At 37.6% G+C, this 17,687-nt stretch overlaps 1 protein-coding gene across 3 annotated transcripts in view; it reads left to right on the top strand.

Annotated features, from left to right (window-relative positions):
- LOC145686168 (uncharacterized) overlaps positions 1-12,326 on the top strand; it is an 86,424-nt gene extending 74,098 nt beyond the window's left edge. For all 3 annotated transcript variants that reach the window (XM_081759183.1, XM_081759181.1, XM_081759182.1), the window contains one exon: positions 12,016-12,326. In XM_081759183.1, the coding sequence (XP_081615309.1) occupies positions 12,016-12,168 (153 nt within the window). In that variant the 3' untranslated portion in view covers positions 12,169-12,326. The remainder of the gene's footprint in view (positions 1-12,015) is intronic.
- The last annotated feature ends 5,361 nt before the right edge of the window (positions 12,327-17,687 follow it).

The raw sequence follows: 17,687 nt of genomic DNA, 5'->3' as shown, positions 1-17,687 counted from the left end.
GTTTTGTGGTTGCGAATGTTTTATTTTATTTTATGTTCTTATATTTGCTGCCACTTCCATCCGAAAAGTTAATGAGCGTGCAGAGACAGGATTCACTTCAATTATAATAATCAGTTTCATATTTTCCAATGCCTTATTAACTTTTTATTTCTTTTAATACTTTATTTTATTTTTATTCGTTGTTGGTGTGATTGGGCAACCGACTTTATGCTGTATACAGCTGTATATTATGCTTTATTTTTCCTTACATTATGCTTTCTCCTAAATTATTCCTTAATGTGCTGTTCCTTGAATTATACGTCATATCTACCCATTTCTATTACATATTTGTTTTATTTTACTCGTTTTTATTACACAGGCATTAAAAGTGTATATGAAAGTATTAATTTCTTCCACTAAAAGTTATATCAATACAACATACTTCAGAATTCAAACAAATTGCACGTAAAATGCCAACATAAATAGAGAATACAAATATTTGAAAGCAAAAGTTTTATTTGCTTGTGTTCAATCTTCTTCATCCTCGCTGTCACTAATGGTATCAGGTTTCTGTTAGCTTCCCTATTAAAAGCAAGCCGCAAGTGAACTTCGAGATTTTCTTTCGTAAACGAAGAACTGCGTGGGTTTAAAATCCAGTTTAGAGTGGAGAATCTCCTTTCAACTGAAGCACTAGAAGGAGGCAGGGTTAATGTTTTCATGGCCAAGGTACTCAAATTTGGCATCTTATCCAGGTGTTTCTTCCAGAAGGAAAAGAGAGAAATGGAAGGAATTTCGTCTTGAAGAATTACACGATACATGCACATTCTTCCAAAGGTATATCCGCCTGAGAGAAACGCTTCAATTCTGTCGGTAGACCTTCTGCAAACATATTTGGATTTGCGCGGTGAGATCCAGACACTGAACATGTTTCCAAAATTTGGTAACAGCGTGATGTCCACTCATATAACTTGCAAGCTTTTTGCAATGCACGCCAGAATTTTTAAGAATTTCTTGAACTGATGAAAGAATAAGCCACACTGGACTTGCATCCACACTATGACTTCTAAGACTTTTATCTGCTTACATACGGCATCTGTAATTTTACCTATGGTATTAAGCTGGAACTTAAGACATTGTTCTTCATTTCCAATTAGTTCTTTGAGATTTGTCACAGCAGAACTACCTTCTTCATCTTCCTCTTCTAGCCACTTTCGCAATGTGCTGTAATAAGCATTGTGAAATTTTCCTGCCTGAATCCAAGTCCCCCAACGAGTTATCACTGGCACTGGAGGCAAACTGGTAATCTTTTTTGCTTCTCACAAGAGGTTTAAACAGCCTTTCCCGTCGGACTGATGTTTTGGTCAAAGCTGTTTAACTAATGCGATAAAAGTATCAGCTGCTTTCTGACTATTTCTAATTCTCTTCCACACACACTGTAAGTGGAGGACATGTGCCCAGCAAGTAGAATGCATTAATCTAGGAGTAACTGCAGCTAAGCGCATAGAAGTGCTGTTCGTGTACGGGGTATTATCAGATATTAGAACTATGCCTCCTACTAACACCAATGTCACTTAATGCACCAAGTACAGCGTCTTAATATCTCATCTGCGTTGCACCGTTGCACTATTTTTGTTCTGACTAGTCGAAAATATTCAGTATTTTCACCAAGTGGACGGACAAGGACATTTACAACTTTACTGTTTTCAATGTCAGTACTGTCGTCAACGACAACAGAAACATCCTTTCCTTCACACTTCGATTTTGTTTCATTCAAATCATCATTAGCACATTTTTCTTAATGTACTTTCACTAAGGTCTGTTATAATGTTAGTAGATGATTGAATCCAATTTTTGAACTATTCATTCCTAAAAACATGAAGAGCGATACCAACTGCAACAAATATTGTAACCATATTCTTGATGTTCTCGTGATTGGTCCCCATGCACTGCAACAATTGAGGAAGAGTGGTATCCAAACTATTGCCACTGTTTCCTGCTTCATTCTCATTTTTGAAGTTTTCCTTAAGCGGTGTTTCGAAGAAGAAACATGTGGCAGCGCAGTAGATTTCTTCTCATATTTAATAAATCCAGAAAAACGAGTACAAAGTAGATTACCGCTTCTACTTTGAAATGGTCAGTTGGGAATTCTCTTACTCTCTGAGTTGCATATACTTTTGATTTTGGTATCTTGGAATAAGCACAACCAGTCTTGCCTGCCTTTTAAGACAAAGTGAGGACACAAAAAATCCTTGTGAGCGAAGGTGCTGAGAGAGAGGAGGAATTCGAAATTTCCATTGTTACGCGTAAATGCAATTGGCAGTTGATTTCCATTGTTTGTGGCATTGATAACAGTCTTTGTTGATTATTTTTTTTTTCTTTGGTACAAAATATATTAACATATTTTTCTTTGTTGTACACATACACAAGGTTCTGGAATAAAAAGCGTTAAACATTATGCTTTATGCTTTTTTTCTGTAATTTATGCTTCATTATGCTTATAAAATTAGCATATTTGGATATGTAAAGTGATCAAAATCATAGATATGGTATCAAGCATAGGTTTAAAATTCCATTATGCTTTTACTGCTCTTTATGCTTTATGGTTGCCCTAGCTGATCAGTTTTATTTCATTTTTGAAATTAACTTCATTTGAATGTAGTAAGCTCATTCATCAGTAAAATAGCAATAATAAATTAAAACAGTGTTTTCTATAATTCAATTTGGTTAAGTATTTAGTTCAAAAACATATGGTTGAGTGTAGCATAAACATGTTTTGTGTGGAATTTTTGAAAATTACACAACTTCGTTCAGAGCCAAATATCACAGCTGAAATTTATACTATAGTTTTTCTCTTTTATATATATATTGACAACCTCCTCAGTTCGTGTCTTTGAAACGGGGATGATAATGTTGAACTGAGAAGATCACCTTCCACTCACCATCTAGAATGAGTGGGAACGTTTCTAATTACAATGCGAGAGGTTAATGATTCAACCATGTGTTTATAGGAAATTACCAAGAAATGACAACTCAGATATCGATTTAATGTTTGACGGTTATATTTCTCATAACTTGTGTTGCAGTGTAATTATGTGATGTTCAAATTCGGGTATCTAGAATATTTACCAGAAGAGCAACGCATACCAAGCATTGAGCGATTGATCACTGTTAATAAGGTTACACATACCTTGGGTTTTAACTTCAGTTGGTGGTCCTCGGTGGTCCTCTCCTGGGCTGGTCTCCGTGTAGTAGATATCGCCAAGTTGATATCTTTTCGGGATTGTGTCTCTCTGGTTAAGACACAACAGTCATTGGTGACGATGATCTGGTTAAGCTCTGTGTCCAATGGAATTGATAACTAACACTAACGTTAGTCCGCTAACTTAAACTATTTGAGACTCCAGTCTCAACTTCTTCAATTTCTCAGTTTGGCTCTCTGAGTCTCCTTCGTCGTTCTCAGTCTTCTCCGTAGTTCTGAGTCGTTCTGAGTGTTCTCCGTAGTTCTGAGTCGTTCTCCGTCTCGAGCCCTCTCGTCCTCTGTTTTTGTTCAAATCTTGTCCCAAGGAATTTGACTGTGTCAACTGACGTCAGGCACGTGTGCCCTTCTTTCTTCGGAAAACAAGGTCGCTTCCTTGTGTCGCGAACAACTGCACTGCCGTGTCGTGACAAAACGCTGTAACTTTGGCGAAGAAGTTTTGCGAAAATGAGCCTTAAAGTTTTCATCCGAAAATGTGATCTGTATCGTGTAGAAATAGTGTATCTTGACTTTGGAAACACGTGGTTACATGTAATGTTACGTAAATGCATGTTGTGTGATTAAATTTGGTGAAAATTGATTGGTTGACCATTATTGCCTAGTTACACTGGTTCTACACGATACAGATCACATTTTCGGACGAAAACTTTAAGGCTCATTTTCGCAAAACTTCTTCGCCAAAGTTACAGCGTTTTGTCACGACACGGCAGTGCAATACTTGGAATGCTCTGAACTCATGATTCTAGACAATTTCTACATACCCGTGAATGTGTTTCCTGTTCACAATAATTGTACAATTGCAACTTAGTGCATTCTGTAGATTGCTCTCACTAACACATTTTCTGAATTCAGTTCTGAATTCCCAGACAGCGAACAATGTGCTTTAATGATTTTAAAAGCTGACTATACAGTCGTACAAATTTCGTGAGAATTGCAATAGTAAGAATATTTAGATTGACATACATTGTTTCATTGTTTTTCTCCTTCACCAAACAAAAATTAAAATCTATATATATAAAAGAGAACGTACAAATCCTTTGTCCGCTCATCACGCTAATACGGCTGAACCAATTTCTTTTATTTTTGGGGGGTTATTAGGATTTGGACCCTAGATGGTTTTTATCATATCACTTTAATTTTCAATTACCAGTGTCTTGAGATAATTGACCATTCAGGTGTCCATTACGTACAAATCCTTTGTTAGTTCATCATAGGTATAAAAATAAACATATTTATATGCAACCCGCATGACCGTGTCACTCGGCGGGTTAACATAAATGACAGGCGTTATAATGGTTTTTATCATATCACTTGAAAGCGAAAAAGTAAAAATTATCTAAGTAACAAAGTTTATTGCGTTCGGGGGTGACCGCAGCGAAGCGGGGCGGGTTAACATAAATGACAGGCGATATAATGTTAACATTTACTGCAATCTTCTATGGTTTTTATCATATCACTTGAAAGCGAAAAAGTAAAAATTATCTAAGTAACAAAGTTTATTGCGTTCCGGGGTGACCGCAGCGAAGCGGGGTGAACGCTGCTAGTCTTATATATAAAAGAGAACGCACAAATCCTTTGTTCCCTCATCACGCTAATACGGCTGAACCAATTTCTTTCATTTTTGGGGGGTTATTAGGATTTGGACCCTAGATGGTTTTTATCATATCACTTTAATTTTTAATTACCAGTGTCTTGAGATAATTGACCATTCAAGTGTCCATAACGTACAAATCCTTTGTTAGTTCATCATAGGTAAAAATAAACGTATTTATATGCAACCCGCATGACCGTGTCACTCGGCGGGTTAACATAAATGACAGGCGATATAATGTTAACATTTACTGCAATCTACTATGGTTTTTATCATATCACTTCAAAGCGAAAAAGTAAAAATTATCTAATTAACAAGGTTTATTGCGTTCCGGGGTGACCCCAGCGAAGCGGGGTGAACGCTGCTAGTCTTTAATAAAACTGATATTTCAAAATACAGTGAAACCTGTCTTTAGCGGAATCGAGCGGGACTTGCAAAAATTTCCGTTAAAGTCAGGTTTCCGCTTAGTGGAGGTAGACTTTTCCTTTCTCTCTCTCTCTCTAAAAAAAAAAAAAAAAAAAAAGCTTATAAAGGGGCATACTGAGAAAATATATTGCTGTACTACATTGTTCGATTACAGTACTTCTTTCTTCTACGAATAAATACACAAAAAATTAAAATGAATACAAAATATGCTATGCACACGTTTTCTTTATTTTTCTAATAGCCAGGGTTTTCTGTGTATATTGCTGCTGCTTGACTTTAGCCTGAGAAATATACTAAGTGAATCAATCATTTTTTCGTAAGGCAAATTTTTGCACTTCTTAAACTTCTGAGAGAATCTTGATATGTATTTATTCTACACTCTTCTTGGAACTCGGTATCGTATCCCTCTTCTTCCTGTATCTCGTTTTCTTCTTTCCGACATTCCGTATGATTCTTGATTAAGTTGCGGGGATTAAGGACAATTTGTGGGGATGAACATGAGTAGTGGTTGGGGAAGGTCAACACGAACATTTTATCGCAGACAGTGTAATGTATATGTCTCACAGAATGTCTAAACATCTTCTAAAGGCTGTAGTCCGGAACTCAGAATTTTCCGTTAAATGTTTATTTTTCTTTCCGTTGTCCGCGTAACACAGTTTCCGCTTAATGAAGGGAGTTTTACACGTTTTGTTCTCCAAAATTCATGGGTCCGTGAAATATTTCCGTTTAAGACAGTTTTCCGTTTAATAAAGGGTCCGTTGAAGACAGGTTTTACTGTATACATAAAATTAATCATTGAATTACGGGCTCTGCTACATTAAAATACAGGCTCTGCCACACACACACACACACACATATATATATATATATATATATATATATATATATATATATATATATATATATAGTAAAACCTCTACTAACGGACAACTCTGTAAAGCGGACACCTCTCATAACGGACATATTTTGTAATCCCCAAACACTGTAATAGGAAAAAACCATGTTGACAGACCTCTCTAAAGCGGACTCTCTCTAGTACGGACACGGACAGTCTTTTCTGTCTCTTATAGGTATTATTTACCTCCATATTACGGACACTTTCTCTAGAAACAAGTTGAAAAGTACAGAAAAAATACATTTTCAGAAATGCATACATATATCACCAGGGAAGCATTGTAATAACATTTTTCCTCGTCAACTGGCTGTTTAGAAACTCAGATGAAGCGTCTTTGTTTAACAACACCGCTCCCTCCTTTGCTTGCATTCCACTCCCACCCAACGTGTTTTAGAATCAAAAGTGATTGACAGTTGCCTGCCATTTGGGATGACACGCCATTCTACTGTTCCGCTGGAATCAAGCAGAAGACATGTTTGGTATTTTTTGTCCGCGTATTCGCATATTGTCTTAGTGCCTCTATTTGTAGAAGGAAATCTTTTTAAGTCATTCTGCATCGAATAAGCAATAAGGTGTAAGTTGTTGTGAGCTTTCGAAATGTCACGAGAAGCGCCAATGTTAAAATCGAATTGTTTGAATTTTCGAAGAATACTGAGGTGTGCGAAGGATAGCTGAAATTTTTTTTATCGGTAAAACACAAGCACCTCAGATAATATAAAACCAAGACAAGTTAATAAAGTTGTGGTGTGAAAATTACAATGAAAATAGTGTCTCATTGCTTTGAACAAAGTTGGTGTGCAAGTGAATTTTTTTTATAGAGTGCAGAATGAAAAAAATTCCTGTGTTAGGGTCGATGCTAAAAGCTAAGAATTTGGAGGTAGCAACAGAAATGAATGTTTCAGATTTCAAGGTCTCGAACGAGTGGTTAGAGAAGTTTCGGATTAGACACAAAATTTCTTTCAAAGGGATTTGTGGAGAATCCGCAGATGTCGACATGCCCACAGTCATAGAACGGTTTGATAAATTACCTTCAATAGTTTGTAATTACATATCACCATATTTACTATTTTACGTAAGAAAATATCGAAACCTCTCTAAGGCGGACAGCTCTCTATAGCGGACAATTTTTGATTCCCCACGGCTGTCCGCTTTAGAGAGGTTTCACTGTATATATATATATATATATATATATATATATATATATATATATATATATATATATATATATATATATATATATAATATGCGAATTCTGTGTCACATCAAAGGTATCATACATCAATCATTGTAAAAATTACAAAATTTCAAATTTAAAAAAATCATAGATTGTAGGAAAAATTGTATCAGTGTACTTTAGCTATAGCAAATATAGTACCATATGGAATTATAATAAAAAATCTACTTTAATATTTCACCTCTTCACTACAGACATCAGCTCTAAATAGTAGAATTTGTTAAATTTCGATACTAAAATGTTTGCAAAAGTGTGAAAATCATACCTAGTATGGTGTGGGGCCTCCATTTGCATCCAAAACAGCTTGAACCCGACGTGGAATGGAAGTATACAGCTCCTGAATTGTGGTGTGTGGAATTTTGTATCATTGTTCTTCCAAAACATGCTCCAGTTCCTTAAGGGATGCTGGTGGAGGGTAATGAGACCAAACACGCCTTTCTAACCCAGACCACAATGGCTCAATGATGTTCAGATCTGGTGATTGTGGGACTCAGGGGAGGTGTGATAGCTTCTGGTCATGCTCGTCAAACCATAATTTCATCGTTTTTGCAACGTGACAAGGTGCAAATCATCTTGGTAGATATGATTATCATCAGGGAACAAAATTTGGGCCATGGGTAGAACCTGGTCCCCCAAAATGGCCTCATACGCCTTAGCATTCATCATTCCATGCAGGGCTATGATGGGACCTGCAGAAAACAACGATATCACTGCCCACACTGTAACAAAACCACCCCCATGCTTTACAGTTGGGAACAGACAGACGTAAACACGACCGGTTGTTGAAAACAAGATGAAGGTTGATTCATCGGACCACATTGCATGTTTCCACTGCTCATGCGTCCACGCCTTGTGGTCCTTGCACCACTGGATACGCCTCTTCACATTTACTGCTGTGACCAGGAGTTTGGCGATAGCGGCCCTGCCATGAATTTTCATTTTATGAAGTTCCCGTCGCACTGTTTTCGATGAAATCGGGTTCTGTAGGCCGGAATTGAGTTCAGACGTATTTTTCATTGCAGTGGTCTTTTTAGCTGCTACAATCCGTTTTATTGCCCTCCGGTCCCTATCTGACAGGATTGTTTTTCCGCCACTGTTGTGCCCATGAATTGTGTATGTCTTCGTGACATTGGACACAGTGCCTTTCGATACCTCCACGATGTTCGCCACTGTTGCTACTGAAGCTCCAACCAGACGGGCAGCAATCCACGTCGAAAATCGTAATAAATTAAGATGCGCACGAGACAAGATTTCAGGCTGTCTCGTCTCAAAAATGTGCTGTGAAAGTGGTGTCTCGATTCGAAAAACGTATATTTTTCTATTGGAAGAGCTGTGTCTCGACTCGAATTTTCTCAGGAAAATTCTGTCTGAACTCGACTCGTGCGCATCCCTATAATAAATCATTGCACGAAAATTTTCACGAGTTAATTCCATTTTTCTATTGCCACGCAATCTTCAGGTCAACGTAAACAGCACAAATAAGGTATTGACTAAGCATTTGAAGTACGTTATGTTCAATAATGTTAAACGTTTCTATTTAAATAAAAAAGAGCGTGTAACTACAATCAGTGTTGCCAAGGCTCAAAATATAAATAGTGACCCGTGTAAGCTGAAAAAATATTACTATTTCAAGAAACTTTTCTTTGAAGGGTTGGTTGCTACAAGAAAAAATGCCTCGAGTTTGAGTTACAAGAGTTTTCCACTCTCTTTTCTTCCCTTTGTCGGTTTATTGTTAATGGGTCATCATCCAGACCTCAGGTTTCGGGTCATCCTACCCTTGTTTTTGAATGTGTAATAAAAATAAATGTCACTTGCAAAAAAGGCGCATTGGCAGCAGAGAAAACAAATTCAAACTATATTGGACCTAGCCGATAGATGGTGTAGCATGAATGGGGCTTGGATATGGTTAGTAAAATGCAATAACGGTATTCTTCAGCGCCGAAAATATAAAAAATACACTCGTCTTTCTCTTTTCTTTTCGCTTTTTATTTGAACTACTGATATACCGGATGCCCATTTACCCATTCTGTAAAAAGCAACATACAGTATTAGCAAGATTTCTCCTCACGAGACACCACGAACCTAACTGAAAAAACATCCCGACCAAAGGAACTCTCTCTCTCTTTCTCTTTGTGTGTGTGTCTGAAGGAAGAACAGCCAATGCATTGTTTTTCTGGGCCTAATTGTTGAATTTGCAGCTGTGGTAAAACCCTCATTTCGCTAAACTTGACAAATAGTATAAAAAAATATAAAGCTTGTCTAGTAAATCATAATTCCGTTCATAATGAATCGATTTACGAAATACTTTCGTATTTGTTGAACTTCGTTTATGAATCTATAATTATTCATTATAGTACAGAAAATGCGATACAAAATTTAAATTTGCTACACAAAATGTAAATTGTAAAAAAAGAAGAAAAAAATATGCTGCCAATGTATATAATAATAGTATTTTATTTTAAAAATCTGTAAAAATTAATAGAGTGATCAATTTTTAAAATATTTATTATGGTACTTGAAACTGCATAATGTAGACAGATTTAATCTTTTCGTACATGTTAAGAACTGCCCAGCATACAAAATATGGCTGCAAAATAGTATTTATTTCTGGGCAGACAGATCTCTTGATGCTTTAATATATTTATTCTGTTAGCAAACTGCCATTTCGCTCAACATATTGGGCAAGGATATTTGTTTCATAACATACAGGGAAATGCAAGTGCCGATGGAACAAAGACAAGCGACTGGTATAATGTAACGGCGTCGAATTCACACAGTTTTACAATACTTCAGACAAGGGCTTATGAGGTGTTCGGTACATAAGAAGTGTAGAGTGCTTCTCTTATGGATATACGTATGGAGGTCATTAGTAATGTAGTTACAGATTTGCTGGTTGTATAAATGAGTTCCTTGAATATTATTGTTTCTTTGTAAAGTAATGTATTTTACTCTAATATTTCTAACTGTAATGCGGACCGTTCTCAATCTGCATCATTGTAAGTATTTTTAGTTATTAAATGATCAGAGCGTGTTTTCCTTATGTTAAGCATTAGCTCAAAATATTGAGCGTGAGTTGAGCGCGTTCCTTTTAAAAAGCTTGAGTTAACTCATTTTTTACACTAAGTTTGAGCTGAGCTCGTTACAACCCTGAAGTAAACATTGTGAAACTCGACACTGATTTAATCGGCATGTGTGTATCTGTCCGTTTTCCACAATAACTCCTGTAACCCTATTATTTGTGGTTGCAATCCAGAAAAAAAAAAAAGGTAAAATGAGGGCGACCAAAATGTGGCGGTTCATGTTGTGAGTTGAAACTTATACATGCAACACAATTTTCCAACATAAACCACATAAGAATTATTCGATTATGACGAAGCTTAGCACGTAGTTCCTTGATACCATTGTGAATATTCCCCAGCTTGGGGCTAAAATCTGCTAAAAAATAATAGGATACTTGTTTATAAAAGAAGTGAAAAAATAAAAAATACAGTAGAGCGTCGATTATCCGAACGTCGGTCAACCGAACGACCGCTTAACCGAACTGTGTACTCGCTCGCACCTGTTACTCTCCCACCCTACCGTCCATCATCCCCCTCACTCCCAAACCAAGTTTCCCACAGTAGTCGCCGCACTGAGCCACCGCTGACGGAACATTGCTTCTAATGGGCCCTTCATAAGGCGCTGCTGACCGGCCAAGCCGCCAGTCGCTGTGTTTCAACAATCAGCACACTTCTTTTTATGAATAAATATACTGTACAGTACTTCTTTTTGGCAAATAAACATGTACAGTTCGATTATCCGAACAAATCGTTTCGCGAACACCCATGTCCCCCAATTACTTCGGATAATCGACGCTCTATTGTAAAAGGAAAAGTATACTTGTTTATATTATTATTATTATTATTATCATTATTATTATTTCAAAACGGTACTTACTTAAAAAAAAAACGTAGTTATTCAGAATTCGGTTTTGTGACAAGCAAGAACAAACTCGTTATATATCTCCGTATTGGAACCGTTGCTTCTAGGGGGGGGGGGGGAGTGTAGAAATATTTGATATAGCTCACCAAAATTCCATACAAATCAGTATCACAAATATAAGATAGAAAAGCCCAATTTTACAACCAAGAAAATTGTATATGTTTATTTAATTCACATTTCTATCTCTGTGTTCAGAATGTACAATCTCCAAAACAGTACGTTACAGAACAAAAACTGTTAGCCATCTAGTACAGTTTTAGAAGGAATACAAGAATATAAATTTTCAGTTTTCTCCTACTTCTGTAAAATTTTAGTTATGACTGTTCCCCTTATACGATTTTTTTAAAAAGTAATGAAAAGAAAGAAAGGGTAGACAGAAAATTGCCTTCACAATTTGGGGTCCTATTAGGAGAGAGGGAACTTCAGACAGTCCCTCTCTCCCCCGCGTTTTCCAGGTCATGACGTGGTCGCGCATACAGATTCGTTATTTATTTCAAGAGAGCAATTTTAATAGTGATAAAAAATAATAAAAGGATTAGATTAACTCATGTTCTAGTTATTTATTTCGTATGTTTAATTAATTAATTTATTTTTTAAATATAAGGAGGTTTTGCTGTCTAATAGTAAGAGCCTTTATTTATGTATCGTTCCAGTGTATCACATTTCGTGTTACCCAGGGAAATCGTCATTCCAAAAGATCACGTAGATCACCGAAAAAGCGAAGTACGCAGTCGCAGCGTTCAGCAAATGAAAATGAAGAAAACCGTACAATGCCGAAAGCAAGAAATCGAAGAAAAAAGTTCTAATCAACGAAGAGAAATTCGATATATGTCAGGATGAGTTGGTTGTGAAGCTATAACTATTAAATTTGGAAACCTATTTGCGGTATTCAATGGAATTGTTTTTAACCAGTGCAAGATATATTTATATTATGGTAATAAATTAATAAATATATACAAATTCATATTAGTGTTTATGATCATTATTCCAGATACTATCCCAAGATTATTTTACACTAGAAACATTAATATTGACAAATGGTGTAACAAAAAGGTACGGCAAGATTTGAGGAGTGGATTCCTTATGGGTAGGCAAGTAAAAAAGTTCATATGACTTTATGTCGGGAAATGCATCGTTACAGAGTTACGGCTATTGAGCCACCTGACGGTGTCAATGTGACGCAATTTAAACCTCAATAACAGCCTCTAATTAAGTTAGGAAGATAATTTTGATATCAATGTGTTCCTGAAGCACGAAGCTTTTTGCCGATATTCATTTTGTGTATGTGAGGGGTACCACAGCAGACGGGGGAGGTTAAAATACGTACTTTTTCGCTTTCTGCATCAGAATTTTGGGGATAGTATTCGTTCTCCCTTCGGGGTACATTCATAAAATTTGGTATGTGAAGCAATGAAGTAGTCTAGTATATGGTAATACCCTTTATGTGTACTTGTTGCGTAGAAGTCTCATATGAAGCTGTCCTGAAAATGAATTTAATTTTCAAACTGAGACTTTAAAAAAATGGCCAAACTTGCCCTACCCTTCTCCTCGATATAAGCAACAAGTACACATACAGGCTATTACCATATAGTGGACTATCTCATTGCGCCATATACCAATTTTTATGAGTGTACTCCCAAGGGGGAAGGAATGTCATTATCAAAATCCTGATGCAAAAAATGAAAAAGCACGTACTTTATCCTCTACCATCCGCTATGGTATGCCCCACATGCACAAAATGCATATCGACGGAAAGTTTAATTCTTCAAGAACGCATTGACACCACAATTATCTTCCTAGCTTAATTATGGGTTGAGTTATTGAGGTTTTTATTGAATCACATTTATGGGCGACCAAAATGTGACTATTTCACAACGTCAGGCGGCTCAATGACCGTAACTCTGTAACGATGTATTTCCCGGCATATGCTCATATAAACTTTTTTGCTTGTCTACCCATAAGGAATCTACCCTTGAAATTTTGCCGTACCTTTTTGTTTTTTACATTCTGGATATATATATATATATATATATATATATATATATATATATATATATATATATATATATATATATATATATAATAAGTATTAATCAACTTCATTACACCTGTTAGGTGTTTTTTTGGTCTAGCTTCGACAACTACTGCATAATCATATCCTGTTGAAATTTATATTGGATCATCATCCCAAAGGAAATTTATATTAGACCATCCAAAACATCCCAAAGGTGTTCTATAGAATTCAAGTCAGAACTCTGTGCAGGTCAGTCCATTACAGGGATGTTACGGTCGTGTAACCATCCCGCTACAGGCCGTGCAGTATGAACAGGTGCTCGATCGTGTTGAAAGATGCATCGCCACCCCCGAATTGCTCAACAGTGGAAAGCAAGAAGATGCTTAAAACATCAATCTAGGCCTGCGCTGTGAGTGCCACGTAAAACAACAAGGGGTCAAGCCCCCTCTAAGAAAAACATGACCACACCATAACACCACCACCTCCGAATTTTACTATTGACACTACACACGCTGACAGATGACGTTCACCGGGCATTCGCCATACCCACACCCTGCCATCGGATCGCCACATAGTGTACCGTGGTTCGCCACTCCACACAACGTTTTTCCACTGTTCAATCGTCCAATGTTTACGTTTCTTACACCAAGCGAGGTGTCGTTTGACATGTACCTGCGTGATGTATGGCTTGTGAGCAGCCGCTCGACCATGAAATCTAAGTTTTCTCACCTCACGCCAACTGTCATACTACTTAGAGTGGATCCTGATGCAGTTTGGAATTCCTGTGTGATGGTCTGGATAGATGTCTGCCTATTACACTGTACGACCCTCTTCAACTGTCGGCGGTCTCTGTCAGTCAACAGACGAGGTCGGCCTGTACGCTTTTGTGTTGTACGTGTTCCTTCACGTTTCCACTTCACTATCACATCAGACACAGTGGACCTAGGGATGTTTAGGAGTGTGGAAATCTCGCGCACAGACTTCTGACTCAAGTGACACCCAATCGCCTGACCACGTTCAAAGTCTGTGAGTTCCGCGGAGCGCCCCATTCTGCTTTCCCACGATGTCTAATGACTACTAAGGTCGCTAATAATGAGTACATGGCAGTAGGTGGCAGCACAATGCACCTAATATGAAAAACGTATGTTTTTGGGGGTGTCCGGATACTTTTGATTACATAGTGTATGTCGCACTCCTGTACATACCTTGAAGCACAAAATTATAGGGTCACCTTTAAAAATTGCACCGCCGATCTATGTCCAGTGAACGTGAAGATGAACATACTTATGTTTGGGAATCGAAAGCATGTTTAAATAAAATTTACTTAGGTGTTGTAGCAATCTCGCCCGTCATCTATTTATATGGTATTGGTTTCGAAAATTTAGTTTCTTTTGTGAAACGCTGAACTTATGCTTTGTAGGAAAAACTACGTTTTATAATATTTTGTGGGGGGCGCGGTGGCTCAGTGGTAGAGCGTTCACCTCTGGTGCTTGGGGTCCCGGGTTCGATCCCAGCCCCCGCCAAGTGAACTTTGTGGTGGACAAACACCGTGCTCGTGGGTTTTCTCGGGGTTCTCCCGTTTCCTCCCACTTTCTTCATTCCACCATTTCACTCATCTCTCATTATCACCGTCTCCTTTAGCCTAATCGGCATATCCGTGGGACGTAAAACTCAAAGATTTCATTTCATTTTATAATATTTTGTGCAGCACACCATCACATTTTATCATTTTCTACATGCAGATGACATTTCTAAGTCTTTGCAATCAGTTTTGGAAAAAGAAATCGCACTAGAACGTTCCACCACACCTCTCACAAATGAAATGCTTGGCACTGTGTATGGAAACCTGCTCTTGCTGCTTGACCACGATTGACGTCATCACAAAATCTTTTTTCCTCTGTTACTCGCTACGACTGAACGTATCACGATAAAACAAACACCATTTCTTTTATAATTTTCAAATCTACAAATGGAAATAATTTGTAAAAAATGCATTTCTACGTCGAACTGCTCCTGTAAATATTTCATTTTTCGATCTTGAAATACCTCAAGCAACAGGTGTGTGTACCAAGGGCAAAGAAGGACTCAGAGCAATATATTAGATTGGTGCGATTGAAATATCCTTTTGGCGTGTATCGCTTTCAAAGCCCTAAAATGAAAACTAAATCCTGATTAATCAAAGTAGTCTCTGACTGCAACCACGCACTTTTGCCATCGCTCAACAACGATTGGATTCTTTCACGAAAGAAGTCTGCGATGCAAAGAATTCCTTTACCACTTGTTGCATCACTTGGTCACCAGAAACATTCTTCCTTGCCAAGAAATGATAGAGATGCTGGAAGACGTGATAGTCAAAGGAAGAGACATCAAGATAATACACTGCGGGAGGAAGAATTTCATAGTGCAACTCATGGATGACCTAAGTCGTCTTTAGTGGAATGTGTCGCGTAATATAAAGACATTATGATTATTATTGTGCTGGAATGCTTGCGCACTATTTTGAGGTGCATTTCACGGAGTTCAGCACTTCGACGATTCGCAGTGATAATTTAACCTCTGTGGAGAAAGACATGATAGATCACTCTCCATCATAGTTCACTATCCCAAGAACAACACTCTGCTGATCTGGGCGGTATTTATACATGGGCCGTGGTCCAGGGCGGCAAGTTTTCTCGGACCAGATTTTATAAAATAAAATCAAATGAAATCAACTTAATTGATTAAATGAAACTGTAAATTGTATATATTATTTTCTTGTATTTATTTTATTTGTTCCGCCTCCATTTAAATATTGATCATTCAATTTCTTGTCTCAAATTTTCTACTTCGTTATTTATTGATATTGAGAAGCGGCATATTTTAATGGCCCAGAGTGGTATAAATATAACGGCTAATGGAAGGATGGTTTTGAAACGTCCTCAACATCGATCACCAGCTAACCACTGTCTTGTACATCAGAAGGGACAATTTGCTTCACGGAATCTTCCCGGTTATTCCGTTCACACATCCCGATGGAGATCCTAGTTCGTTTGTGTCAACTTATGTAGCACCGTAATTCTTTTTCATCCTTCCGATTGCATGGAGTCTCGAACGACAGTGGTAACCTATTGGGTATGACTAATTTATTTGCAACTGCACGAAAACATTTATGTGGGCCTGCTTTCTACGGTATTCCTGGATCTCATCAGAACATGCTATTGGTCGGTGACCATGGGGCTCATTTTTCAAATTTGGTGGACAAACACCGTGTGCGTGGGTTTTCTCGGGGTTCTCCCGTTTCCTCCCACTTTCTTCATTCCACCATTTCATTCATTACTCATTATCACCGTCTCCTTTAGCCTAACCGGCATAACCGTGGGACGTAAAACTCAAAATTTCCTTTCCTTCATTTTTCAAATTGTGTCACCGGCATGAAATATCACAAACCAATGGGATATGGTGCGTTATTTACCACTCCTGTCTCAAATGCACTGTAGATGTTTTCCGCGGCAGAAATTCCAGTTTGAACTCGTAAAGGAAAATCACTCACAGTTGTATTTTCATTGTTGCACTTTTACACGACTTTGTACTGCTTCCTGACTGTCTGAGCACCCCAGCCTACACGCTGAACATGTACGGAGACTGTGATGTATGCATGATTTCAATCCATTCATTGGTTGCGTTTCAGAGGGTGGTTTACATCAAACGTAAAATTAGAAATTTCAATCGTATTAAGCCAATAGGCACATGTATACAAATAGTTACAAGATAGTGGAAACATGTATTTTGTAACGTAATATGTACGAGGTGAAAACACTGAGGATGTTTGTCCAGGGCCTGGCTATCATTAATTGGATTTAAACGGATTTAAAGGGGATGTCGTGAACATCTGAAATCTGGAAAGCTTGCAGTGGAAAATCGAGGTGGAGATCGTAGTTCAGTTTTGTGTGAGAAGAAAACAACATTCCGTCAAGTTCTTCACTGAAAGTATTGTGACTTTAGAATCTCATTATTGTCACAATAGAGAAACCAGAATATAGTATCTGGATAGTAACGTAATCTAATCTAATATAAATAAAATAAAGAGTGTTTGTCTGTGTGCGGCCTGCGGACCAGACGAGTGGACCGAGAGTTACCAAATTTGGGTCACGGGTACCTTGGTCCAGTCGCCAGACCAAGACGAAGCGTCTTTTTTATTTCGAACCAGGGGTCTCAGGAGGTCGTTTACCGGGACATGTAAAAGTAGTAGAAAATTACCGATATTAGTGTCGAATTCATAGTTTTCGCAGTCGCTAAAATCAATGGTGAAACTCCAATCGCATTAACTTCCAA

This window comes from Thermobia domestica, chromosome 5, assembly GCF_964235325.1.
Source record: "Thermobia domestica chromosome 5, izTheDome1.hap1.1, whole genome shotgun sequence".
Taxonomy (NCBI): domain Eukaryota; kingdom Metazoa; phylum Arthropoda; class Insecta; order Zygentoma; family Lepismatidae; genus Thermobia; species Thermobia domestica.
This window is presented reverse-complemented; position numbering and strand designations above follow the sequence as displayed.